This window comes from Haemaphysalis longicornis, unplaced genomic scaffold (assembly GCF_048455015.1).
Source record: "Haemaphysalis longicornis isolate Haplotype H1 unplaced genomic scaffold, Haemaphysalis longicornis Haplotype H1 scaffold_4, whole genome shotgun sequence".
NCBI lineage: Eukaryota > Metazoa > Arthropoda > Arachnida > Ixodida > Ixodidae > Haemaphysalis > Haemaphysalis longicornis.
The window spans coordinates 183,217,672-183,245,493 of NW_027526361.1; the positions used below are offsets into that span (position 1 = coordinate 183,217,672).

The following is a 27,822-nucleotide window of genomic DNA, read 5'->3' on the forward strand; positions in this document are numbered from 1 at the left end:
AGAAATTTATAAGTATATTTAGTGCGAGAAATTATTTAGACGACTCGTACCAGGTTCAAAATACTCGCATAAGGCACTTTTTGCATCCCGCGGAGTAACACCAGGCTTCGGTGATCAGGCGCAGGGTCCCCGAGTATATACGGCGGGACCGTGACACGGCTGTAATACGGCGGCGGGGAGTCGGTCAGGATGATAGCGATGGACATTTTATGACGTGTGTAGGAATTCGCCACTTGAATACGCCGGGACTCGGTGCCTCCCTTTTCCGGATACCTACGCTGAAATTCAGTTATCAGCAGAGACATTCTAGAAATATTCAGTGCATTTATAACATACGACTAAGCCAAATGTTACAAGCCTTTCGCATTTTTATTTCCTTTAACGAAAACAATATTGTTACATTATTCCTGTTCTTGAGTCATTTCAGGACGAGTGGTCTTCCCGCTTGCGTATCCCGATGGTAATGTCTTCAACGCTCAACACACCAAACCCTTTGGCGATCTTCAACGGAACCTGTTGATGAATTAAGAGTAGACACATGTATTTCCAAAGGAGTACCGCTGTTCACGACTGGGAAGGGGAATGGAGGGGTCGTTAGACACAACACCGGAAGTTTCCCGCAACTTATTTTGCTCAAAGAAAAAAATATAGAGCAGTTCTCACTATCTACGGTGTTAATGGCAGGAGCGCTTGATAGTTTTAGAAAACATTATTGATATTTTGTCAAGTTGCGCAGGCGTAGCGTCGCAGAAATGTGCCTCGGGCTGAAGGTAAATTAGAGCACTTGGTGGCTGCAAACGACGGCACATTTTTGCATCAGTCCTGAATTAGAAATAGAAAAAACAATCTCCAGTGGCTGTCTGTGCATACCTCGTTTCTTTACATAACGTCACATTCTCACTGGTATTGCACATGGTATTGCACATTGTTGCTTGCACATGCATACGGTAGATGCGGCAGGCAGTTGAGACTAATAATTCGAGTAATGGCGCGTACTGTAAACATTTACTTTAATTGGAACTATATTAAAAAAGCGCCTTCACCCCCGAAGCAGTAACATAAATTGAGTTATACTTCCTAGTAGTTGCGTGAAACTTTCGTGAGCGGAAGGTACTCATAACTCAACAGCGATTCGTTTATACATAGAGCTGATGCGACACCGCCGGGGAGCGCCGGAACAGATGTAGGTCGCTGAGCTCGCGTTGCACAATAGTTCGCTCCGGATGGTGTGTGCGCCGGTTTCGATAACTTTATATGGAGCAACGGATGAGCAACAAAATCTGGGCTGGCATGTGGTTGGGACACATGTATTCTGTGCGGGAACGTTAGTTTCACTTCTGAAACAATCTCGAATTTCGTTAACAGGTGGCCAAGCTCGCTGTGAAAGGAAGGTTCTTACGCCATTCACTTTTTTCCTTGCCCACACTTGAATATGCCGACGCGTGCCTTGTCAACCAGTACGAACCACTTTTGGATAGGAATGGGACTTGTTAATACCGCACGTAATACCAGTCACGTCATTAACTTGCAGACAGCATTCGATTACACACCAGCCCAAAGTCACGCTGTAATCGCTTGTGTGTGCTCATTTTTCTCAGCATTAAATATATTTCCATCGAAAGCCTCTAAGTTTAATTTTCTTATACTCAAGTTCATTTACAGATATATCATTAAGCTTCTTTATCGTTAAAAGGAAATGAAGTTCTTCCAGGCGCAAAAGCTTTGCAAGGTAGAATAGAATATAACTGAACCTTTCCCGAGAAAATCGTCGAGCAGATGAACTGTCACATAAGTCTTCCCGTTTAGAAAGGCAGCAAGCAAATAAGCGGCTCGGCTAGCCACCTCATCAGGACGATCACGAACAGGTTTCGCACAAGGAACATACGGTGCGGCTGGGCTGGCTGCCGGGACACGCGGGTGACTTCCGCCAACGCGTGGGCGAGGGTCGGAAAAGTATCCGCTGCCACCTATGGCATCGACCCGGTTGACGCAGCGCCACTTCCAAGGAAGAAAGCAAGGCCGATTTTCGCGGCGCAACACCGCACTTGCCAATACCACTGCCAGGAGGACATCCCAGGGACGCCAAAACCCAGGCACGTAAGAGCCGCGGCTGCTCTACTGAGCACGTGCTCGAAAAGTGGCGGGAGCGTAAGCGCAAAGTGCTCGCAGAGTGCCTAATAATAATAAGAATACTTTATTAGCATACATATATTCTGGGAGACCCAAGCCTGCAAGGGCCGCAGGAGGCAGTGTCCCATACCAATAGCCCTGCGGGCCCAGCCTGGGTCCCAATGTCCATAGCTATTCACCACAGACTACACCAGTGCTGCACTACGCAGTCCGTTGGGCAGCCCTCATTATAGTCCTGGGGTCGTCGTCGTCGGGCGGGAATGTTCCAGTGTAGTCAGATGGGAGCTGGCGCCATAGAGCTGCTGCACGGGGCAGCCAAGATGAGCCATGGAGTTGCGTGCGCGTAAGGAGCGGCTGAAGACGGCCTTGAGCGGTGGTTGCCCACCGCTCGAGACCACTGGGCGAACCAGCCGAGAACCCCACATAGCCCACCATCGCGACGCGTTCCTCATGTCACTCACTGACGAGGTCCACAACGCACCACATCATGTGTGAGTGCTAGAGCCTCGCAACGGAGAGAAGAGCCCATCTCCCGCCGAACATCTAGGCCCTCCAGGAGTGGGCATCGCCTCGTCTGTGCCGGGCTCTCCAAAAAGATACTGCGATGTCCCTGTGCACTTTTGCAAGTGACACGGCGATGCCCAAAACAATGTAGACGCCCTCACTTCGTTTACCTGTTGCTCTAGAACTTACTGAACCTTTAGTCTACCTTTCTAACGGAAGAATAATAATACAAGTGTTTCTTTTGTACTTGTCCATCTCACATCCGCACAATCGACCCCATTCTGGTAGCTGAGTAGTCAGCTTATAGACATCCAGGAGGAATGGTAGGGGCCCTGAAGACGCAGCCCACTTGCTTTTCCCTTGCTTGCTGACTTCCGTGCTTGCTTGATTGCGTTGGTCTATCGGTAGGACGGTTCATTTTCGCCCTTCATGCTCTCTATTACCTTCTGGTGTTTTTATCGGCAGCTGGAGACGACATCACTTTATTTTGTGATTTTTTTCGAATTCTGTTGAAGGCACCTGTACTGCTTTATGTAAAAATCTATTAAGGCCAGCCTACGTATTAGCAAGCATTGTCCCTTCATTCTGCATTAAGTTATCAGAAGAATCCCGTGAGAAATGTTCATAGTGCAACTTGACTTACCCTCAATACAACTGGATGGCACAAGTGTGCCAGACAAGTCAATATGAACAAAAAACGCTCTCGACATACAGGCGTCAAAGCAGTAGTGAAGCACAGCTTGCGAAACATTTTCTTAGTGCTGTTGTCTTTGGTTGCATTCGCGTTATAAGGTGTTTTGGTATTAAGAACGCAAACTTACGCAGTATTCATGTCACGCACTATATAAAGAGCGAACGTTTACGCCTCAGGATAAAAGAAAGCCCCAAGCCGGCAGAAACAGTCTTCTTTCCGCGCTGTCACTTCAACGTTTTGTAGCGTGAGGTACACTGACCGAGGTTGAGCAGTTTCGCGAGGCTCCTGGAAAGCTGTGCTCCGCATTCGCGAGGAACAGTGACGTCACATGGCGCACAGAACATTGCTCTCTGCCCGGCGTCTCTCACACAACGTACGCGCCCAGCGTCTTCGCCGACCTCCGTTCCGCACGTGGCGGCCCGGTCCACTTGATAATCATGCAAAGGGTGGCCAGGTGCGGAACCCATGGCTCCGGCGTCGTAGCAACACCGGCGTACGCCTGTAGAACCAGCTTAGCCTTAGGTCGATTGGTGACACTTGATAAATATACATGTGTCACATAATGCGTATACCGTGTGTGTTTCATTGAAGCAGCAGTAAGCATGATAATCAAGCTAATCCTAGACAACAAGGAAAGCTAAGAATAACCAGATGAACCTTAGCTCACGCGACGTATATCGTGGCATAGCCGAGCTAAGTCACTGCTAATTTTTTTTCGAATCTGCTACTTGTGCTTCAAGACGTGTCTCGCCGTATTTTCTTACCATGACAGCGGTTTTAGCTTCAAAGAACTGAACAAAACGCATACATTGTATTGTTTGGCCTTAATCTAAAGTAAGGAGCGAATAATTCACTGTTATTCGTGCTTCCTGGCGGAATAAGCTCCAGCATCGGTGGATAACAGGGCTTCAGTCATCACCATCTCCTACGCCCACCTGGACAACACGTGCATACTGTTTACTATTGCGCCCAGTACTGCACAAAATGCCTCTGTTGGGCAGTAACGTTTGCGCAGCAGTCAAACTAAAAAAGCATGCGTTTTTTCAAGTACGTGCACAGTCTGTACAAAAACACAAGCGGCGACAAAAAAAGAAGCATGTTGAGTACTTTAATGGTACGAGCACGCTTTAACTTAAGTGGGTTCCCGGACCCATTTTGGCCTTGCAGTCATTTTTCTGCTATTTATAACGGTTTATTCGTGCCCATATTATAGTAGCAGAAATCGATGTCACTTTAGGGTAACTGATAATGCATATTTCATCTTTATCTTCCCGGGAAGAAGAAGCTGGGGCAGAAAAAATCGCGGGAGGACGCGCTGCCACTTTCCTTGCGCGCTGTATGCACCTTCCATGCTATGCCTCTAGTGCGTTGTACCACGTTCGTAATGCTGCCAGTTCCGGTATATAACGCTGCCGGATACCACGGGAGCCTGTACGAGATAGGTTCAGGCTCCCTGGGACACAAACAGCATTTCCTCACCAGACAATGATTTAGCTACCCTGGTTGAGTACATTTGCTAAAAATCTCCCAATGCTTGCACAAACACACTATCGGACTTCAGGCACTCGATAGGCGTGGCTGCAGATCTTTGGGAGAGGCTTTCGTCCTGCGATGGGCATAACCGAGCTTAAAGTAGAAATAAAGATAAAGTTACGATAGAGATAGAGATAAAGATAATGTATATTTAAACTGTAAACCCACAGATAGAACAACATACTAGATCTTCCTTGGCTTGAAAAAAGATCTATCCCATTCTCTGTTTCAATTTGCTCTGCACGAAAAGGAAACTCACTTAGTTTTGTGAGATCTAGTTTAAAGAAAAGACGATGTGTTTATCTTTTTCCCATTCGTCCGACCTCTTGGTACCGTCTACGTAGACGACGTTGGCACTCCGGCTGTGGCACGCCGGCGTCGCCAAGTTTTGCCTACGCATTCCTCGTGAGCTCGAAAATTCTGTAGTGCCACTCACTCGTGGTCTTTCTGCGTGAACCCCCGAGAATTCGCACTGACTGAATGTGGCGTCAGATCTCTGCGAAAAACATTCACCCCACCGCATTCGGTTTTCTTGTTTTGCATGTTTAAGCTTAGCATGAACTAGCTTAGTATGAATAGCCAGGTAGGCTTAGTATGAACTAGCCACGACAAATATGTCGTTATAAAACACCATTCTATTTGTCTTACCGCTGCTGTGGCGTGATTTAACTAAACTAAACAGGCATACGAAACCTCAAGTATAGTATGCATACCTGTGTTTTTTCTGTGCGTATAAAACGGACGCTCCGCACTGAGTGGAACAGGCACAGCTTGACTGCCTGCAAAGCAAGGCGCATTCCGATACAGTTCCTCGGCCCGGCTCCGAAAGGAAGGTAGGTGTACGGCCGTATGGAGCCCATGTTGCTCTCGCTGAACCTGCGCACAGTTCAATCAATCAATCAATCAATCAATCAATCAATCAATCAATCAATCAATCAATCAATCAATCAATCAATCAATCAATCAATCAATCAAGAGCTTTATTATCACCAGACAGGAAAAAGGTTTACAGACTATTTGGACCGATAGCCAGGAGGCTAGTTTGCGGTCCAATACAAAAATACACATACAAATGAGTCGCAGGTATCCACCAAGGATCGAAGATAAAGAAAATGAACAAAATAGGCAAAGAATAAATGAAACACAAACAGTATAAACATGCACTATAATCACAATCGCATCATTAAACTACATTCTGTTTATCCAAGTAAAACATCTTGCAAGACAATTTGAAGTTCCTCACAGTTTTCACTTGAATAGGTACATCGTTCCACACTTTGGCACCGTAGAATTCAATAGGCCTTTCGCCATAAACGTTATGACACATTGGCAAGTTGAAGTTGGAGTTGGATGCTTGCCTAGTGCTCCGAACAAGGATAGAAAAACGTGCTAAGGGTACAGGAAAGTTATGGTTTATAATTGTGTTTACTAAAAGAGATATTTTGTATTCCCGAATAGTTGAAAAAGAAAGTACACGAAATTCCTTAAAAATTGTATTGACAGGCGAATGCCTTAAGAATGAGTCACGCGAGAGACAAAATACGTCCACCCAATGACTTCGCCTTCTAGAATCTATGCTCGAAGGAGCTACCCCGTGCAGTCAACGATGCTACAATTTGCCACTAGGACGCGTAAGACAACGATGAAATCAGCCCCTTCTATACGACTGCGTATGTCGTTGTGCGGTGCCAGCAGTTTGATACCCACGCGGCGGAGGTGGTTGTGTCCACGGCGCAAGAGGCACCAGGGTGAGACGGGTGCAGTTACCATGTCGATGGCGCCGCGGTAGCCGTCCGTTCTCCGTTATCCTTGAAGGAACGTGACAGGTGGGCAGGGGCCAATAGCGGAGTGCGGGAGACCATTAGATATGCGCACGCTGATTCGGTAGTGATGAACCGCGGTGTTCCGATTGTAACCAGTCACATGTACGTCGGTGCGTTATCACATCTTTCACATGACGGAAGCATGCTTGTCCCGCCGTAATGAGTGAAGCATTCATAAGAAATACCATTCCTGATAATACCGTGAAAACACTAAATCATTCAATGCAGCATTTTCGCCAAATTGTTTTCAGTGGAAGCCTACTAACAACGGCCCGTCGTATTGTGCAACATGGCCATATTTAGATGGTAGTTACATTCGTAATATCAGGGACATGTTGTGTTAGAACATGTAACTGCCATCGCACAGTGAATAAACAGGTATAGGGTGCGATGAGCAGGGAGATGAGGAGGGAAGCGTAGCCCCACTTCAGCAGAAGCTAGCGATGCGGTACCTCGACAACGAATCAGCCGTTCGATCGTCGACGAGACGTCAGGACATGGCGACCGTGGGCCTCTTCGATTTACATCCTCGGAGTCACCGCGGATAGTCAGCGGGTGGTCCGAGAATACCCCACTCCATAGAAATGCATGTGAAAAAAAATGTCGGACTGCTCCTCGGGCAGTCCGTGGAGAGCCCAAGTGTGATGATACCAGGAAAAGTTGACGACGAACAAGTGGAAAACAAGGTCAATCACCCGCCCGTGGGTATGTGCTAAAAGGGCACAGCGTGCCAGAAGTGCGTGAAAGAAGAGGAATACGTTCGAGACGGAACGCAAGACCGGCTGGAGTTCGGGTGCCCTAAAGTAAGGTGACATTCACCCGAGCGCGACGACCATGCAGGAGTGCTGGGACGTCGCCAGCTCAGCCGACACCACGGGGCCCGCGCCGTAGGGCCGGACGCCCGTCCATCTCCAGGCGCTCGAGCTTTGCGCCGGGTAGCCTGGTCATCGTTCCCTCCTGCGGGGGCCGCCACGCCGTCGGGCGGACCACCTGCTGCTCCCACATACCGAGGTACCCGTGCCTTGCGCCGGAGAGCCTTGGCTCGCGCCAAGTCATCGGGGCCACTACAGTTCATGGTGGATCTACCGTTCCTGCCAGGCAAGGCAGCGGCGCCCAAAAGACCCGAACGCTACGCCACGGCCACTGGACACTCCAGAAGGTGAAACCGTCGGGCAAGTTTACGTTCTTACAATGGATGCGCCGTACGACGCACCTGAAGAACTGTGAGCTAGTTCTTTTTGTTCCTAATAGTGACATTTAGCGGACGCTAGAACTACTGTTCTTAGTATCAGGACCATTCCATTTAGCTTTCCTTTTTGTAGAGTGTGTTTAGTGTCGCTCCCTTTGCTGCGTTCTCCGCGTATTCAGTTTGTTGAGCCTTATCATAAACGTGTCTAGTTTCTTTCGGGACCCATGTTGCCTCTCGTCATTTGCTTGTCAAGTGTGTATCGTCTCGTTGTTCATTAACACCGAACCCTGACATCGTCACACCAAGACTGTAAATCGAAGAGCCCCACTGCTCTTGGCGATACCTCCGCGCCGCGGCCAACGCAGTCTGACATCAGCGCTGACATGCGGGCATGTTGCTTGAAAATATCAGCACGCGTAGAGTCACCATTAGTACACGTTGATGTTGGGAAAAGCGCGAATAATTCTTGGACAAGGAACAAGACAGCACGGAGCATTCCGTCCTGTCTTCTTCCTTGTATAAGTATTGTTTCACCGTGAAGTGAAGGTCTACCTTCGCTACGCGGAGAAACAATAAGGTATGGGGATAAAACTACGAAATCCAGACGCACATGGGTCCCCGACAAATTCACTTCTGCGGCGGTATAAGTATGGCAAATTTCCTGAAAGTAGGTGGCACTGGTGGTGGTGGTATTGTTGGATCAGGCAGTGCTAGCTTGACAAGAATTGCTAGCAATCGCTCCGGCCGAGCTCCACCTATTATTGGGGTCACTTCACCGGGAGTCCGCCTTTTTAGTCTCTTGAGGGAAGCTAAGAAGGAGCGACCGCTCCCCGCGCCCTATGTCTCCTTGTGGTCCAGAGTGGTGTTGGAGGATGCCAACTTTCGAATCACTGAGCATTGCAGTCCGTTCTTCAGCATGCTCTGGGCAGCACATTACGTAGAGGGGCACAGCCTCTAGCACTGTATATGACGAACAGAGAGCCGATCGCACGGAGCCGATCGCACGGAGCCGATCGCACGGTATTTGCCAGCTTCTCCATATCTTGCACCCCACACTTTCCATATGGCCTTCAGTGGAACTTTCTTATAGTATGGGGAAACGCGTTCATTTTTCACTACAATTTATTTTTAAAAATTTTCGTCCGGCGTGTATTGTAGAAAACCGGGAAAGAGCCCGCTTATAATCAGTGACGAAAAAGCTAATGGCCTTGCAATGAACTTCCTGCTCCCACGCTGTTGCAGCAGACACTTTCGTTTATTACGTTTGTACGAAATAGCGCATTTATTACGCGAAAGACATCGCATAACCACCAGAGTAGTTCTAAAGGACAAACAGCCTTGCTTCGGTTTCGCTTCCTAACCACATCGGCTACTTTTTGTTGCAGCTAGAGACAAATTCCCGCACTTCCACGTGTTAAATTTCTTTCGGGGGTGTAAATAAAGCCGCATTTTTCACTAAAGTACGCATCACAAGCCCGGTGTAGCCTCTCTGCGGGAAAACGCAGGACAAACTAGACGCAAGATTGTAGCCACAAATCGGTAATTAGATAAGAATTCAGCGAACTGCACAGTTCAGTTTCTAGTCCAAGGAATTTAGTATATAATTTTACAATAATATGAACTGGGGCATCGGAAGCACATATGCGGCACGTTGGCGACATTAAACGCATCGAAGCCAAACAATATACCTCGTACGACACTCTGCTGCATTATTCCTCATAAAAATATTTATTCCTTTAATGGAACAATTAGATGCACAGGTTGCCAAAAAATGAAACTATCGGCACGGCTCCTTCCAGCCCGGCGCCTGCTGTCGACATGGCTGACTGCGCATGTGGGTCCTTCACTATAGTAGAGAATGCGTACCACTTTTCTAGATTTCCACCGTAGCTTTTCGTTTCTATAGAAAGTAGCACCAGGCGGTGCCCTACGCGGCAGCTAGGACGAGCGCCGTGAGGATTCTGAGCAGCTTACGGCCTGCGCTGGAGCCTAGTAATTGTCCAGTTCAGCTCTGACATGGGCATGTTCATTCGATGCACCACCATTCTTAGCGAGTGCCTCACCACGCCCTGCATCTCCACAAAAATACAGGAACGTCGCAGGTTGATTGACTGTAGGGTTTAACGCACCGACGCAACGCAGGCGATGAGGCGCGCCGTAGTGGAGGGCTCCGGAATAATTTTGACCAACCGAGGATCTTTAACGTGTGCCGAAATCTCGTACACAAGGGCGTTTTGGCTTTTCGCTTCCATCAGAAAAGCGGCCGCCGCGGCCGGGAATCGAACCCGCGTCCTCGTGCTCAGCAGCACAACGCCATTGCCACTGAGCTAACGCGGCGGGTAGGAGCGGCGCAGGTAACGCATTTATTTCTTATATTAGTGTAAATACAGATAGTTGGAAGGGAAAACTAGAAGCTCGAAAAAGGGGAAAAAGTTGTAAAACGAAAAGAAATATTGCACCCCCCCCCCCCACACACACACACATTTTAAAGTTTGACCGCGGAGGTCAATGTACCGCAGCGCCACCCTCCTTCCCCTGGCGCACATCCGACGACGGGCCGCCGCCAATTAGGGCACCTGTACGCAAGGTGCGCCCGGGAGCAGGCTGGGCGGCGCATGGACAAACCCCTTTGGCGGGGTTCGAGTGCAGATTTCGCCGCACTGCGTGCACCCGTCGCGACACCGATTGGGGAAATCGTTATCCTCCTGGCAATTTGGCCGCCGCGGAAACGCTGTACGGGAACAAAAGGGCACGGCGTGCTTTCACCACCTTGCGTGGGTGACTCTCGATGCATGCCTTGCCGTTTATTGTTGTCTTTAACCTTTCCCCTTCCCTCACCGAGGGTATTTATGTGGAGCCCGGCGAGAGGAAGGGGGTATTTTGCTCTTTGAACTTGCATGCAGGCTGTGGGGATAGTCCCGCCTGCGCCGGCTAGACCGCGGAAAGCTTCTAAGTCCCACCGCGGGCTCCGCTTTGCTCCCATGTATATGTCCTGTAAATATTCTTGTCCATAAACTGTACATAGTTTGGATATCAGCGTCTGCCTCGTCCCTCACGGCGATACGAGACACAGCGTCGCATTCCTGGATACGGAGACCTGGAATTTACTCCCCCTTCCTCCACGCGTCCGAGCTAGCCCGCAAGCCACGCTAGCGCTTGCACGCCACGCTTCGCAACACCCAGCGCCTTGCGCGCGCGAGATAAATCCGACGGGGTGGAGCAAATCGAAAGGGTAAAAGTGAGTGTGAAACTGCCAAGGCCAAGCGAAAGGAACGATTGTAGAAGACGGAGATGAAAATAAGAGAAAACGGCATTCCCGCACATGGTGGAGACACCCTTTGCACTGTCCCGTGCCGTTGCCATTGGGTCAAAGTGCTCAACACATAGATAGCTGTTTCGTTTCCCTCAAGATCCAGCAACGCGAAATAGATAGCGGATTATAGCGGATTCAAACTTCGAGAGCAAAAAACTCCCGCCTCCCCTCGCGGGAACCCCTGTGTAGATGCGACGCATAGGGGGTTCACGTTGCAGCATTGGACAGCGGAGGAACGGCGCTGGAACGATGGAGCGGAGCGGCGCAGGCACCGCGTTTTATAGCGCGCATAACGGTGAGGGGACGCGCCGGCACCAATGCGTCTGCCGCGTCTATGACGCAACACAATCCAACACAATCCACTTTAATCCAATCCAAATCGAAATCCAAGACAACCCAATCGAATCCAATCCCATTCTAGTTCAGTCTACCCCTCGCGAGAGAGTGTCTGCTATCGGACAGGAGAGGGGGTGAGCGGTGGAGAGCGCAGCTGGCGCGGCGAGGACAACGCCGGATGCAGGGACAAGGCGGGTAAATGAGATGCGTTGCATCTAAAAACAGTATTGCGGCGAAAATAATAGCGTGGTCTTGCTGCGGCAGCCAGCGATTGACCTAAAATCGCGGTATCAACGTATACGTGTCTCCACCGTTGCGGCGGACGCTTGTGAATAAATTGACACACTGTACCAAAGACAGGAGCGGAGTGACAACGCGTCTTTGAAAGACAGTGATAAGCAAAGAGCAGAGATATAGGGAGAGAGAGAGAGTCTTGAAAGGAAGAAACTTGGATGGAGCGGCCGGGGAAGCGGGTCACCGCCGTGGGGTTCCGTCGTATGTGTTTTCACGTTCGTCGGTGGCTCGATGGGAGCTTTAGGTTCACGGACCGCCTGCCACCTGAACTTCGACTTGTCGCGCTTGGCGCGTTGGCGTACTGCTGCTGCGTGGGGGCGTCGAAGGTTAACTCCTGCTCAAGAGTAGCCGCATGCGTGCTTGCGTCTGCTCAGCAAGTGGTCTGGCCTCCCTACGGACTTTAACACATCAAGCAGCGTCAAACGGGGGTTCAGAGTAAAGAAAGGTCGGGACGAGGCGGCGGTGTAAAATATTGGAAAGACGCCGGTTTATCCGGTTGAGGGTCCGTCGTATGAAGCTGACCGCGTGCATTCGACCGTCATATCATCGGCATTGTTTGCATGGGGAGTTTGCCGGGAGCGCGGTGATTCGTCGTAAGAAGCGGGTCGTCTTAAGTCTGGGTGCCGTATCAGCAGGGTTCAGTTGTACTTGAATCATGTATACCCACCTGCAAACATTAAGTCCCCCATGAAACTTTATCGCCGACTTGCTCCAGCGCCAATCTGCTGCAGAGGCAACAAAATGGAAACATATGTATGTATTCTTACGCGAAATTATACCAGAGATGCGCACGTGCTTCCGCAAATGCTGCAGGCTCTCGACCACTCCAAAGAATCCCCCCGTCCCCTTACCGCGCCACCGTGTTCCTTGAATGTCCCACAGCAACGAGGGGCTGACGCCGAAATCGAGAAAATTGATTGCCTTGTGAAGGGCCCGCATGCCCACTCGGCTATCTCGACAGCAGGCTTGACGCCGGGAGGGGTCGCGCCGATAGTTTTCGCGTACCTGTCGCTTGGGTCGCTTTATTTTACGACCGTCTGTACTTCACGACAAATATGTGCTCTATATTTGCTACTCTTAAACATAGAGGGCACATTTTAGACGAATCAGTCTCTCGTGAAACGCGGCGCGGGCGAGGCACTTGGGTGATGAACCATTTCGTGAATCCTCATTTACCTGTATGCTGAAAGTGACTTGAGTAAGCAACAACCGTTTAAATTATCTATGGTACAGTTGCTTTCGTATATTTGCCTGCTCATCTGCTAAGAAGCTCTGACTAACCCGATTCTTGTGTCGAAGAAGCGATGAGATCAAATAACCCAGTTTCTTTCCTTTAGTCTGTTCACGGTGTTTAATCTCACCTTAACAAAATAAATGTTACCTTTCCGGTTTGAAGGTCTCTGGCTCAGGGAAAAATTCCGGGTCCCGGTGCATGGCGTACACAGGGACGATGACAACGCAGCCCTTGGGAACCTTGATTCCTCTTTGGTCAAGTACGTAATCTTCAACCGCCGATCGCTCAACCCTGTTGAACAACACAGCACGCAGCAAGCAGTCAGGCCAACAAGAACGTACCATTTTACAAAAAGCGGTGGACCCAAGAGGAAGCGATGTAGACAATTGTCACTTGAAAGTCGGCGCGTTAAACTCCAAATCATTCAATAAATCAATAAATGAATCACTAAGTATTGCTTATTTTAATCATTCACTAATTAATTGCTCATTAATAATTACCCGATAATTATTTGTTCCCTAATTATTGAATGATTGATTGACTGATTGACTGACTGATCAATCAGTCAATCAGTCAAACTGGGCTATGAGGCGCGTTGTAGTGCCAAGCCTCTGGATTAATTTCGACCACCTGGGGCTCTTCAGGATGCGCCGTAATCTCGACACACGGACGTTTTCTCTTTCTGCCTCCATCAGAAAAACGGCCGTGCACTGCGGTCGGGATCGAACCCACGTCCTTGGGCTTAGCAGCATGACGCCTTAGCCACTGAGTTACCGCGAAGGCTACATGCGCACTGCGAGCGCAAGACGTACCTCGTTCCCGGAGGGTAGAGCCGCAGAGTTTCCGAGACGACGCAGTGTAGGTACTTCAGCTTAGAGATGACGTCGAGGCTGGGCTCTGGGCCCTGCACATTGTAAAGTTCCATTGACGATGATAGTCATTTTTGGGGTGCGTGAGCACAACAATTTTGCTCTGTGAGTCTCTCTTCCACTCGAATCAGCCAGAAACTCAGGTCAGTCTGTTCACTAGTATGTTTCCTACCCACTGAGAAGACGTGTAAAGCACACACAAAAAAATTGTTTGTTTCTTTTCTACATGTCTATGATGGAATACCACCTTACCCAGAAGTTCGCCTTAATGACCCACTGAGAATTGTGGCCGAGTGAGCGAAAGAGAAGTGTAGTGGTGGAGAAAAGAAGGGGAAGTTGAATGCAGAGAGGGTGAGAGATAGAGGAGAGATGCAGAAAATGGAAAATCGAGGTCAGCAGGAAGGAGATGGGATGGGCGCACTTCCAAGATAATGGCGAAGAACATTGGAGTGGGGAATCATGAGAAAATTGGAGATAGGAAGGAGAGAGTACAGGAACTGTAGTAGAAGGGAAAAAAGAGTAGGATACAGGGAAAAGGCAACGGGAACGGTAACAGAAGATGAACGAGGTACCATGAAAGAAGGTGAGGTCGGGAGAGGGAATGAGGGTGGTAAAAACAGGTTAGTATGAAGTGGATGAGAAGGGAATCAAGTGGGGGGGAGAGAAAGGGAGGGGAAAATTATAGATGATGGAACTAAATATATTAGATGGGGATATGAAAATTGCGGAATAAGAAATTGAATGAGGATGAGAAAAGCTATAACGGAAGGGGTGAAGGCTAGGAGAGAATCGTGGTTTGGAAATGGGGAAGTGGCCATGGACAGTTTTGTATCATGTGGCGCGGGAGTAGATATGGGTGCGGGCAGAAGAGGAGAACGGGCGATGGTGAAGGCGATTGGAGGAGGGAGAAGGGGGTGGAAAAGGAGCAGAAGACAACGCAAGGTTGGTGGGGGGAAGAAAACCGAACAGGTTGAGGGCTACAGGAATAGTAGTTGAAAGAAATGAGGAGGAGGAAAGGTGGAAGATGTTGGGTGTCAGAAAGGTCAGATGAAAATTTGCGGAGAGAAAAAGTAGGTGCGAGGTAGAGTAGAAGAAAATAGGGTGGGTCAGAAAGGAAGAGGCCGAACGTGAGGGGAAAAGGGTTATTGGGCAGAAAAGGAATAGTAGTGTAGGACTAGAAGGACTGGAAAGAAGTGTAAAAAGGAGGGCGGGAAAGTTGAATTGCATCGCTGGCAGGAAATGCAGTAGAAGAGACGACAGAGGGAGGGCAAATGGACGTCGGGGAACAACGTGAATAGTAGGAAGGTAAACAAGAGGGCGTTACCTCGAAGACATGGCTTAAACGATGCTGTATTTCTGGGAAGGTATCCGCGTTAGGAAAGTGCGGTGTGAAAAGGAAATCAGCGCGGTTTCTGAGCAAAACAATTTTAGTATTTTTGCGGATTCATAGTGTTATAAAATTGATTTCGAAGAGCTCAATGATTTCATTGTTTTACTTCTAATAAACTGCATTACCCTATTTCCTCCACCTCATCTCTCTCCCTCTTCACTGCTATCACGCATAAATAAATCTCGAATGGTGTTGAAAGCTTTTGTTCATTCGATTTTAACTTCTTTCCCCGAGCGTCCGTAGTTGTAGGAATGGAGAATTTCCTTACATGAGCGGCGACGCATTCGTCAACCTCTTTCCGGAGCGTGTCCTGCACGTCGGGATTCACAGCGAGCTCGTAGGCTGCGAAGGACACCGTCGACGAAGTGGTGTCTTGACCGGCCAGAAAGAACAGCACGCACTGCGCCAGGGCCTCGTCTTCGGTCAGTCCTGCGCACGCCGGCAGTACGACACCGAGTACGTAATGAAAAGCACTGCAGCTATTCTTATACAGGAGTGTTTAGGCCCTGTGTACCTCGACTCAAGCCCGTTACTGGTTATTCTATTCTTTTGCGTTACTTACCCACTGGGAATCAGAGAGTAAGCCACGGTAGGTAGAAGAAAAGAGTGGAAAAGAAGTGCAAAAGTTCGGCGAAGCGAGTGGACACACTGACAATGGTGGAGGCCGCTAGCAACTCCCATTTTTTCCATTCTTTTCCTCCAAATGCACGTCACAGGCCCAGGTATTGTAGGATTAATAAAAGTTTCTTTTATTACTGCTCTACTTCACCTCTTACCTCTAGTACAGGGCGTCGCATCCGGCTTTTCCACAGAACCAATGTCAAAGAGCTCACTCTCCATTTCGTTGGAAACTTCTGTGCTTGGCACGATGCCACCCTTCTGCGCTTCCATCATCAGCTGAAGGAAGTCCTCTTGGCGCTGGAGGGGAAAAAGGCGATACAACCGAATTTACACAATCATCCGCACGCACTTCCTCCACCAAACCGTCTGCACAATTCCTAGTTCTTTTTTTTTTTGCCGCAAATGGCTGCACTTTTTGGCGCCTAGAAGAAGATTTCTAGCTAAAATAACAACACTTCGGTGTCCTCACCTAAGTGCGATGTCGTTCATCGTGCTCGCAAGGTGAACAATGTGATCCCAACAAGAAAAAGTAGTGACTATGCCGACAATTTATAAACGATAGTCATAAGGCTCATTCAGCTTCCTTGTCCGCAGGATCAAACGAAAGGTACGCTAAAGATCTGGAATTCACCACCGCTTCTACTTCAGAAAGGATGGTAGTGAGCTGTCCAAAGCCGCCAATATCCCACTTTGTTCCCGTCGGCTGCCGCGGGTGGTTGTGCTTCTCGACGGGAAAAGGAAAGGAAATTCACTTTTGATATTTTGAGCTCGGCAGGGAGCTCACCTGAATACAACCCAGTGCAGGGGAAGGAAAGTAGAGGGGGAGTGAGTGATACGATAAAGTAGAAAGAGAGAGAGAGAGAGAAAGGTATACTCATAGCTGGACCACTCATAGCTGGGTCTGAGGGTATTTTATACGGGTTCCTGTGTTCCATTTCCTATTGCTCATAATAGTACGTATGCACGTAAGCACGCACGCTTGTATGTATGTATGTATGTATGCATGTATGTGTGTAGGTATGTATGTATGTATGTATGTACGCACGCTTGTATGTATGTATGTATGTATGTATGTATGTATGTATGTATGTATGTGACGGGACCGTAAGAAGCGTCGTCGTAGCGGACGTCGGTGCCCTTCTAACTCACGCGTACGGCCTCAAAGGTTCGTGCGCACAGAGAGCGCTCCGTCAACGTCCCCCAAATAAAATTAAAGCCTTTCCACTCAATGTGAAAGCTGTCGGAAATGCAGAGCAGTGATTCGCCAGAATGGGCTGTACCGCCATTATCCGCTTACTGCTACCACCACATGCAATTCAAACTTCCCGCCTTCGCAGTGTTCTCGCGCCCCCTGCCTGAAACTGCGCCAGCGGGAGTTCTGTTCTTTTTGTGCTTTTCTGCCCGCACGTGCCGGTGTTGCACTGCCACATTTTGCGTTTATCGTGAAAAACAACCCAACGGGCGTCCTTAACTAAAGGAACGCGGGCGCTGCCGGTTAATTACGTATAGTTTTCCTCGGAGGTACCTATAGTTTTCTTTGCGCGAAACAATGGGAGGATGTATGACAAGCTCCAGCGTTTCGCCAGTTTAGAACGCTTATGACATAATAAACCTCTTGGCTTTCGAAGCCTCTGGGGTACGCCGCGAACAACAGCGTTACTTGGATTGCATTGGATTGGCTACACTAGCTGAGGTTGATCAGTTTCGCGTAGCTCCTGGAGGGCCGTGCTGCGCAAGCGCGAGGATTGGATTGGATTGCATTGCATTGCATTGGCTTGCATTGCATTGCATTGGCTGGCATTGCATTGCATTGGCTTGGCTTGGCTTGGATTGAATTTGGATTGGATTTGGATTGGATTGGATGATAAACAGCAGTGAGCATGGTAATCAGCTAATCCTGGACAACCAAGAAAGCTAAGGATAACCAGCTGAACCTTACTTAGCTCACGCTACGTATATCCTAGCATAGCCGCTTGGCTTTCGAAGCCTCTGGGGTACGCCTCGGCGAAGGGACCGTGACAGGCTACACCGTAACGCCGTGGCGATATGCTTGGTTCCAGTGAGCGAGCTAGGATGACAAGGACAGCGCCTAAAGTTCTCTGCACTTAAATGGGAGCGAACCCGTTTAGTTAACCTGGGTCGGGCTCCCACTGTAGGAGTGAATCGAGCTCCTCAGTTTAACACGTGTTTCAAGCTGCGCGTGAAAGACGCATACACTGTGTCATATACCACAAGATTCTCAAACGCGTAATGCTGCATTCAGGGGTATTTTCGGCACCTCTTGCTTCTTTTTACATCAGGTTAGCTTCAATCTTAGGTGAACATGAACGCTAATGACGCCTGACACAATGCCGGTGCACGACCGGCTTTATAGATAGCGACACGCCCATGTGCGTTGATTTCGCGTGCCGAATTTGTTATTGCTTTTTTTTGGTTCTTTCCGACGCCACCGCACCGGCTGGCGCTGCGTTTCATTCCCATTTTTCCGCTGTGTACGCGATTGCTCGGCCTGCCATCGTTATTTTGTCTTTCTGTTGGTCTGTTGTGGTCAGTCTTTGCCGATTCACACTGGGGGAAGAGCACACCTTCTGTGGGCTCCACTGTGTGCTCAAATAAGACTTTTTTAACGCGAAATTGTCACTTGTCTAGGCTGATGAAACCACGCAAGCGGCCGGCGTGACCTGAACGCGCACCCACCCGAATGTGGTCTGCAAAAAAGTGTCCACAGCTGCTAACTCTTTGGTAACGTGTTCTATGGCGGTCCACGCGCTTGATAGCGCACGTACACCCGAAAGAATTAAATGCACCAAAAATTACTCAGAACATTTTATTCTATAGCAGGGAACAGAAAAAATAAGCAGGAAGAAGCACCTTGCGCGTACTGTTTCATATAGTGCATCAATGGAAAAAGGAAAAACGAACACTCAGCGCGCGGCCAATTCCCATTGCCTTACAACGCATAGCACAGGTATAGCAAGAAAAAAATTACGCCCATCTTCCCGCGAGGAAACCCTGATGTGATGCGACGCATCGGAGGGGTTCAATTGGCGTTACCATTGGGTTGATTCTCTAAATCGCGTGAAACGTGTTGTGAACGCGTATGATGCATTTCCATCACATGCGGGTGTTCTTATACGAACACCCGCATGTGTTCGTATGAGCGTTTGGACTGACGCTGGTATTGAATTGCGTCAGTCCACTCGTTGAAGGAACTGTCGCTTCCATCACGTCTTAATCGGAAGATCTCCTTCTTCAAGTCAAGCACGGATGTATTGTCAAGCAAAGTCAAGTCAAGGGCGAGAGCGAGCGATTGACTGATCGGGCGCCGTGCGCTCCCCCGCTTATATTCCCGCTTTTGAAAGGAGAGGAGCCGGGGGGAGAGTCGCGCGCATGCGCACGCTTGCGCGCCAGAGCAGACGCGAACGTAGGCGAAGCGCGCGCACACCAGCTGTTATGATAATGAGACGGAGCGAGAGCGCTGCGCACAGCTGTCGGATAGAAGAACGGAGGAGAGTTGCACATGCGCAGCGAGCGTGCGGACGCTGCGACAACGGAGGGACATACTCGATAGCAAGAGATGCGTCGCATCTAAAAAACAGCGTACGCCAGAAATTTCTCCCGCAGTCTTGGTCGGCCTTCAGCGTACGTGGAGGCCGTATAGCAGCAGCAGTAAAAGTGATTCCTGAAAACGTAGCTGCAGGTTATAGTCGACTTAGGCAGCAGGCTCGGCAACAAACCTAGCCACAAAAAACGCGTTCGCGAAAGAATATGCGGAAAAATCTTGCAATATTTTCACCGTAATTTCAGATATCCTAGGCGATTGCATTTGTTGCGTGCAGCTGAGCAAGCCCGGCAGGCGCGCGGTAGAGGCAATTAGTTTCCACCAGGCACCGCCACTCGATCTCCCCGGAGGGAGGGGAGAAGGCGTGTTACCAAGCGGCCGCGCACCAGGTCCCATAGCTTCGGTGCGGAGACAGTGGCTCCAAAAGATATCCCGAAGATAACTGTGGTTTTCACAGCAAGCATCGACGGACGTGGTTGCCATACCCAAGTTTGCCATTTGTTGGGCTTGTAAGGGGCCCCGACGGAGCTCCTATAATCGGGAAGCCCCATCGAGTTACGGGGAAAACGCCGCAGTCGCTGAAAAAGTTGCCGTGGATTACTGCTCCCTTCGCTGGAGCAACGTTACGTTTTCCCGCAAGAATGACTGCGCTTCTACGCACAGAACGGCCCTGTTGGCATATTTATACAACTTCGAGTCTTCCCTGTAGATTTTTGAACGTGCTTAGACGTGTTCCCCATCGAAGCTCCTTTTCACCCGCACCGAACTTCTACGGACCCTATCCAGCCTCACTCGCAACACCGCCCCGGGCCACGACCGCATCACCTATAAACTCCTTCGCAATTTGGACGAACAACACATTGACGCCCTCCTTGAATATTACGATCACCAATGGGCCAATGGCACGCTACCCCCCCAATGGCGCCATGCTGACATCAGCTTACACCCCAAGCCAAACAAGCCCGTTAACCTGGACAACCTACACCCAATCTCTCTAACGTCATGCACCGGCAAACTACTAGAGCACCTTGTCACACGCCGCCTAACTGCCCACCTCAACGATACAGAACGACTCCCGCACACCATGTTTGGCTTTCGGGCGCATCTATCAGCACAAGATATTCACCTACAACTGAAAGAGGATATCATCGATAAGCTCAGCAAGACGCACCCAAGCACCATATTGACATTGGACATTAAAGGAGCGTTCGACAACGTGTCCCACAGCTCAATCCTCGATCAACTACAAACTACAGGCTGCGGCCAGTCCACCTATAACTACGTCCGCGCGTTCCTAACCGATCGTACGGCCACAATAAGCATCCGCCCCCATCGGTCCGATCGCTTTAGCACACCCGCCCAAGGAACACCACAAGGGTCAGTCATCTCGCTCCTGCTATTTAATATTGCTATGGCTGGACTCCCACCACTGCTCTCGAACATCCCAGATATCTCCCACGCACTCTATGCTGACGATATTACAATCTGGACCAACAGAGGCTCGCCAGCCCTCCAACAAGACAATCTGCAGCAAGCTACCGACACGGTCACTTCATATCTCCGCACATGTGGTCTTCACTGCGCACCAGCCAAGTCGGCCCTCCTAATACTCCGAAGTAGAACGTGGGGCCGCCTCCTACAACCAACACCAGACCCCGAAATATCAATCGATGGCGAACCAGTCCCTAAGGTACCCACACTACGCATCCTCGGACTGCAATATCACCATGATAGATCGGGGGGCAGCATTCCTCCCACGCCAGTAGAAAACGGTGGCTCAACTCACGCACCTTATGCAACGGGTATGCTCTCGCCGCCACGGCCTCAAAGAGGCAGACACGTGTCGCATACTTCAAGCCATGCTCACAAGTCGCATTACTTACGGAGCACCTTATCTGGCATTGAAACGAACGACAAGAATCAGCAAAGATTGACATCCTCATACGCAAAGCATACAAGTCAGCGCTGGGCCTACCGGCCTACACACCCACAGATCTCCTCCAGATTGGGCTCCACAATACCCTGTCGTTACTGATTGAAGCCCACACTACCAGCCAGCTTCAACGACTTCAAATCACTGCTACTGGACGACACCTCCTGAAACGCCTGGGCCACCCTACAGCTCCAACCCTCGAAACCTTCTGCAGCCTTTCTACACCAGCCCGAGATGCCATTCATGTTCTTCCACTACCCAAACATATGCACCCCGTCTACAACGTAGGTCGCCGCCAACATCGCGCACGCCTACTCCTCAAAAAGTGCGGCGCCGACCGTGATATCTACTTCACTGACGCAACCCCATACCGTACATACCCGGCCCATGCCACAGCAGTAATCCACTCAAGCAACACCATCACAGCTTCTGCCACAATACCGACCACATCCATCGATACCGCAGAGGAGGCTGCAATCGCTTTGGCCATCACCAATGCACCCTCATCGGTCATCACAGTGCTGACCGACTCCCAGTCCCCTTGCCGCCGCTACGCCACGGGACGCATCCCTCGCATCAGCTCCAACATTCTAGCACGCCGATAATCGCTCCCAACGACCCGTATAGTGTGGATCCCTGGCCACACATTTCTTCCTGGGAACGAGGTGGCACACGCCACCGCCCGCCAACTCACTTACCGGGCATTCCCAGAAGAGACCAACGACGTACCGGCCCACGAAGACCCAACCCTCTACCCCTTGTCCCCAAAGTTCTCCGACATCTTAGCCCACTAACGGAATTCCCGACGACTCTATCCCCCCCACACTCCTCCCTCACAACCGCCGACGCCCGCATATGGCGCCGCCTACAAACACAGACGTACCACAATCACACTCGCCTTCACTATGTCTCCCCCACCCTCTACCCACTCAACTGTCCATACTGCCACTCTCCCAACACCACCACCCACCTAGTTTGGACATGTCCGTCAATCCCCCCCTCCCCACTCCTCTCTCCCCCTCTCCTGAGCATTGGGAGCGCGCGCTGCGCCTCAGCCAGCTCGAAGAACAGGAAGCCCTGATTCTCCGGGCGAAGACTGTAGCCACAGCCCGCGGCCTACCGGATTAGGATGGCCACCCAGTGCTCCACTTTTTAACCCAACTCCCCTCTCCTCTTTTCTTAATAAACGTTTTCAACAACAACAACAACAACGTAAAGCGAAAGTCGACGAAGTTTCCGCATGTCTAAATAAACGAAAAAGCTCGAAAATAAAGAACGCCAGTCGAGCAGGCGCTTCTGGTAGCAGCGTGGTTTAGTCGTGTTTGTTGACGTTTGCATCGCTAACAAACGGTTCTAGACTTAACCGTGAATCCTCGCTGCTGGCCGGTATTATCGGTAGTGATCGGTACAATCGGCATTTATTGGTACGACCGCTACTCTTTATGCGAGAAGTCGCAGGGCCCACTGCGAGCGAAGCGAAGCTGGCGAGTGTGATGTGATGATGCTTAGCGGCTTCTTCCCCTTTGTAACGGGGTGGCGTTGCACAGCGGCCTTAGTCGCAACACCACTGTACAATCACCTCGCCAAAAAATACAAACAAAATAAATAAAAAATAGTGTCAAAATAAAAAGAAAATACTTTTACGAAATTTTTGTGCTAGTCTGACTTCTTTGTTCGCATGTCTTTCCAGATTGTTCTCTGCTCTTTTCCCACCAACATTCTAACCTTCTTTTACTAACCTCTACTGCTGTCCAGTTCACTTTTCCGCTAACCTTAAAGCCAAGGGCCTCCGGAAGCTGGATGGCTCCATCACTGAGGACTGGACGGATACTTTTGCACTCCGTTACAATATGTCGCATGGTTTCTGGCTCATTTCCGCAGCCTGCGCATAGTTCTTCCTGTAACGGCTCGCGGATAAGCGATTTTGTCCGCAAGCAACCCGCTCGGGCTTCAAAAAGCAATGCACTCCCTTTGGTATTATCGAATATTTTTTCCCTTGTAATCTCCTGCTTCCTGATTCTGTAGATATCTAAGGACTTCTTCGCATCCATCCTTTTTTTCCAGGTCGTTGTTTCTGTTTCTTTCACTTAATTTTTTATTGCCTTGGTCGTTTCCCCTGCACTTCCAGGTTTCATATACTTTGTCCTGAGCCTTCTGTTTTTTTTCCTCCATTGTGTGTCCACGCTTTTCATGTAAAGATACCGTAACACTTTGGCCGCCCATCTCTGATCATACAGATTTCTGAGTCGTTCTTCAAAACATATTTTGCTCTGTGCTTCTCTCACTTCGAAGGATGCCCATCCCATATCTCCCTGCACTGTCTCATTTGTTGTTTTGCTGTGTGCTCCTAATGCCAATCGACCTACGGCCCTCTGATTTACTTCTAGCCCTGATTGAATCTCTGATTTGACACACACTACTGCGTTTGAAAAGGTGAGTGCTGGTACCATTACTCCCTTCTAGATTCCTCTCACTACTTCATATCTATTATATCACCACAGTGCTCTGTGCTTCATGATAGAGGCGTTTCTTCTGCCTTTCATTCTTAAATGCTCCTCATGAGTTTTTAGATACGCCTGACCTTCGTTGAACCATATGCCCAGATATTTGTATGACGTTACCCACGGTATTGCTGCTTTTTGAACGAATACTGATTCGTTACGGGCGTTGTCATTAAAAACTAGAACTCCCGACTTTGCTGTGCTAAACTCTAACCCCAGTTTAGTGGCTTCTTCCCCGCAGATATCTGTGTGCTGTTGCAGACACTGTTTGCTATCTGCTAGTAGTACTAAGCCATCTGCATATATCAGTCCCGGGATATGTTGTTCCACTTCCTGCCCTTTGCGGCTATAACATAGATTGAAACCTATTTTACTGCCTTCAAGCTTTCTTTCTAGTCTAGCCATGTACAGCATGAACACCAATGGCGACAAAGGATAACCCTGCTTTAAACCTCTATTTGTGACTACCGGTTCCGTGCACTTTTGGTCCTCCCAGGTAATTTGCACCTCGCTCTCAGTGTGGGGATTGAACTTAGAGCCACCTGACGGAGCGCGCCGTCCCTACACGGCGATTTTTTTTTTTTTTTTGCACGCTGGCTCTCATTGTAGCCTGCTGCGATGGACAGATCGCTATCCATAACGCCGGTCGTGCGCCGGTGTGGCTTAAAAATGCCTCAGGGCACATTGTGCACATCGAAAAAAATAATTAAATATCGTAGCAGAAACACGCTTCATGAAAACACCGACCTGTTGTCCTTGTCTTTCTCCAATAATTTTCTGGCAGACCTTTTTGAAGTAGATGAAGGAGTCATCGTTCAATACTTTCAGCTGCAACGCTCTCACCACACCAGGAAACAACACTGCGAGCAAAAAATAAACAAGCTTTACCCGTTCACTTTGAAAACAACAGAACGTTCGTAAGATCTCAGCCACGTACAAATTCGTAATGCCAAGTATATTGCTGTGCTTTTTCCAAGTCCAAGAATACGGATACTTCTTGTTGCGTCAGAATAAAAGCACGTTTGAGAAAAAGCTCAAATTGAAGTAGTCGGTCGTGCATTTATAGAAACCTACCTGAAAGTAGTAAAGGGTGCTCGGAATGCTATTGTATTCAATGAGGTGAAATATTCTCATATTCGTGTTTGATTTTGCTTAAACTAGTCACAAAAAACTGATCATCCAGCAATCAGCCAATGACTTGCGGGAAATAACGGCAATTCGCGTACCGCCGCTGCAATTGCCTCTCTCTAGGCACTACGGAAGTGTTCCGCCAGCCATATCTTGTTAACTAAATTAACCTGTCTTGTAAGTAAACCTATCTTGCTAAGCAATCCCACATCTTGTTGACTAGTAATTCGACAGTGTCCCTATGAAGGTGTTGGACCATAATGCGAGCTCTGTTACTTTCGGGTGGCGCTGAAGACTAACACGCGCCACGGATCAACTACGAGCATATTGTATTTAGAGGTGTATTATTGGACAGGCTGTTTTATCTAGTATATGCCCTGTTTGCATGGATTACTGTTTCATCGTATCACCCATTGAGTCCGGGCAGTGGGCAGACAGACACACATGAGCGTAATGAGATAAAACGCGCTAACAAGACGAGGACGAAGAGAGAATACACAAGCACAAGCGCGAACTTTCAACAGAATGTATTTTGGAAAGAACCCCTTTTATACACTTGCTCTCACCACAAGGAAGTATCGCGCATGCGCACGTTTACACATCTCGTAAAAAAAACAATCTTTTTCGGACAATGATACAGAAGGCGTGCTTACGCAGTTTGCTTTTAAGCGATCTATCATATCTGCTTCTATGATTTCGCGAGTTATTTTTTCTCTGTTTTTCCTGATTACAACACATTTTTGAAAATCCGCTTCACACCCCCCTTCCCACTCGCACGTGCTGCAGTGGTGCGCCAGCCATCCGCTACTCCCATTCCTCACATTAGCGCAGTGTTTACGAAGCCTATCGTTCAAGCAGCGCCCCGTCTGCCCTATGTGCCGTTTTCCGCATGAAAGGGGTATTTCATAGACAACATTTCCCACGCATTTGACATATTTTGTATCGTGCTTTTTGGCACATTGGAGGGGGGGTTTTCTAAAAGGATTGCTGGCTTTACACAGTTTGGTCAATTTGTCCGGCGCAGAAAACACAACTTTGATATTGGCTCGCCCGCCAATTTTCTTTAGATTGTGGGAGACACCGTGCAAATACGGTATAACGGCGAATTTTGGGCGGCTGTTTGTTGGTGTGATTGGTTCCTCCCGCGTTGCGGCACGTATCTTTTTTAGGAGGGACTCAGCAACCGAAATCTGCACGTGGACTGGATAACCAGACTGCGACAGTCTTTGCGACTGTTGACTAAGGCTTTTAGTCATGGTATGGGCACATGATTTTTTATTGCGTTCGTGAAACACATGCTCGCAATACCTCTTTTCACCAATTTTGTATGCGCTGAATGGTAAGGTAGGAGGGGCTTATTGCTTCGCGGCTGATAAGTCCAACAAGTATGATCCGGGTTAAAAGTTAAATTGATGTCAAGGAACTGGATGGTCTGGTTAACAGGAAGTTCGTGGGTAAATCTAAGCGGTTTAAAATGTTCTTTGACTATGGTTAACACTTCAAGGGCACAAGATTCCAGGACATCAAATTTGCAATCGACAAGGAACAAAAAATCATCAACAAAGCGAAAGACACGAATCACATTCATTTTGTTAAAGAAGCCGGCAACACCATTGTCAAGTTTAGATAAAAACAAGTCGCTAATAATGGGGGCGATGCATGAACCAATGCAAATTCCTTCTCTCTGAAGCCACGGCTTACCATCGTACTCAATGTAAGTGGAACGCAGGTAAAACGATAAAAGCTCTAAAAAACCGCTAACCGAGACCCCAGCAGCATTTTGAAAGGCCACAGAACCGAACTCATCAATGTATTCTTCAATAAAATAAAGCAGTTTATCCTGTGGCAGAGAATAATATAGGTCCTTAATGTCCAGTGAAAAGGCACAAAGTCCTTTAGGGGGTTCTGACTGTAAAAAATCTAAAATCTCTTCAGAATTCCTCACGAGAAACGGATCATTAAATCTCAAAAGGCCCAATTTCTCTTGCAAGAACAGGGCAATCGAGTTCTGCCAGTGCTTCTTTCACGAAATGGTTTTTCTGGTTTGTGAGTTTTGGCACTGAAAAAAGATCGAGGAAATCCCTTTTGGACTTCGATATGCCATCAATTACTTTTACCAAATTGAGCTTTTTGCACAGTTTCTTTGCTTGACACTTCAATCTGGAAATGACAGCATCCTTATGAATACAAAAAACCCCAAATTGAGCTTTTTGCACAGTTTCTTTGCTTGACACTTCAATCTGGAAATGACAGCATCCTTATGAATACAAAAAACCGAAGTCACAGCTGTGTCCGCTTTTGATTTGAACAATTCCTTGGATAAAAAGCGAACCCTCCCTCTTTGTCAGAGGGAACGCTCGCGCAACACGTGAGCGTGTTGCGCGAGCGCATGTGGCTGGTCACAAGAGCTACTGTAGTACGTCGCATGCTATTGTACTTTCGTTAAATGGGACGTTTACTTAGACATTTTAAAATTAATTGGAAGTGATCGCTTTCTTAAGGTTAGTGCGGCCCTTTTAGCGGATGGAATAGTAATTACGCAGCCAGTTGCGTAGCCAATTTTTTTATACAGGCTTTGTGCTGTGCGGTAATGTACTGATTGCGTTGTGGTTCACAGACAAGCGCTGGACAAAAAAAAAAAGAAGTGTTCTATCAAGCGATGTCATATATCGTTGGGCACAGACATGTTTCTTTGCGCGTATTTAGGTTGCCCTATAATAAGGAGATCCAACTGTAGCTGAACAAGAATAGAAACCCGGAACAGAACC

General features: G+C 48.7%; 1 protein-coding gene across 3 annotated transcripts in view; it reads right to left on the bottom strand.

Moving 5' to 3' along the window:
- Positions 1-350: 350 nt before the first annotated feature.
- LOC144179554 (cytochrome P450 3A24-like) overlaps positions 351-27,822 on the bottom strand; it is a 72,411-nt gene continuing 44,939 nt past the window's right edge. For all 3 annotated transcript variants that reach the window (XM_077707944.1, XM_077707945.1, XM_077707946.1), the window contains 7 exons: positions 24,674-24,786; positions 16,086-16,227; positions 15,578-15,738; positions 13,863-13,954; positions 13,198-13,341; positions 5,575-5,737; positions 351-513 (listed from right to left, as the gene is read on the bottom strand). In XM_077707944.1, coding sequence (XP_077564070.1) covers positions 424-513; positions 5,575-5,737; positions 13,198-13,341; positions 13,863-13,954; positions 15,578-15,738; positions 16,086-16,227; positions 24,674-24,786 — 905 coding nt within the window. In that variant the 3' untranslated portion in view covers positions 351-423. The remainder of the gene's footprint in view (positions 514-5,574; positions 5,738-13,197; positions 13,342-13,862; positions 13,955-15,577; positions 15,739-16,085; positions 16,228-24,673; positions 24,787-27,822) is intronic.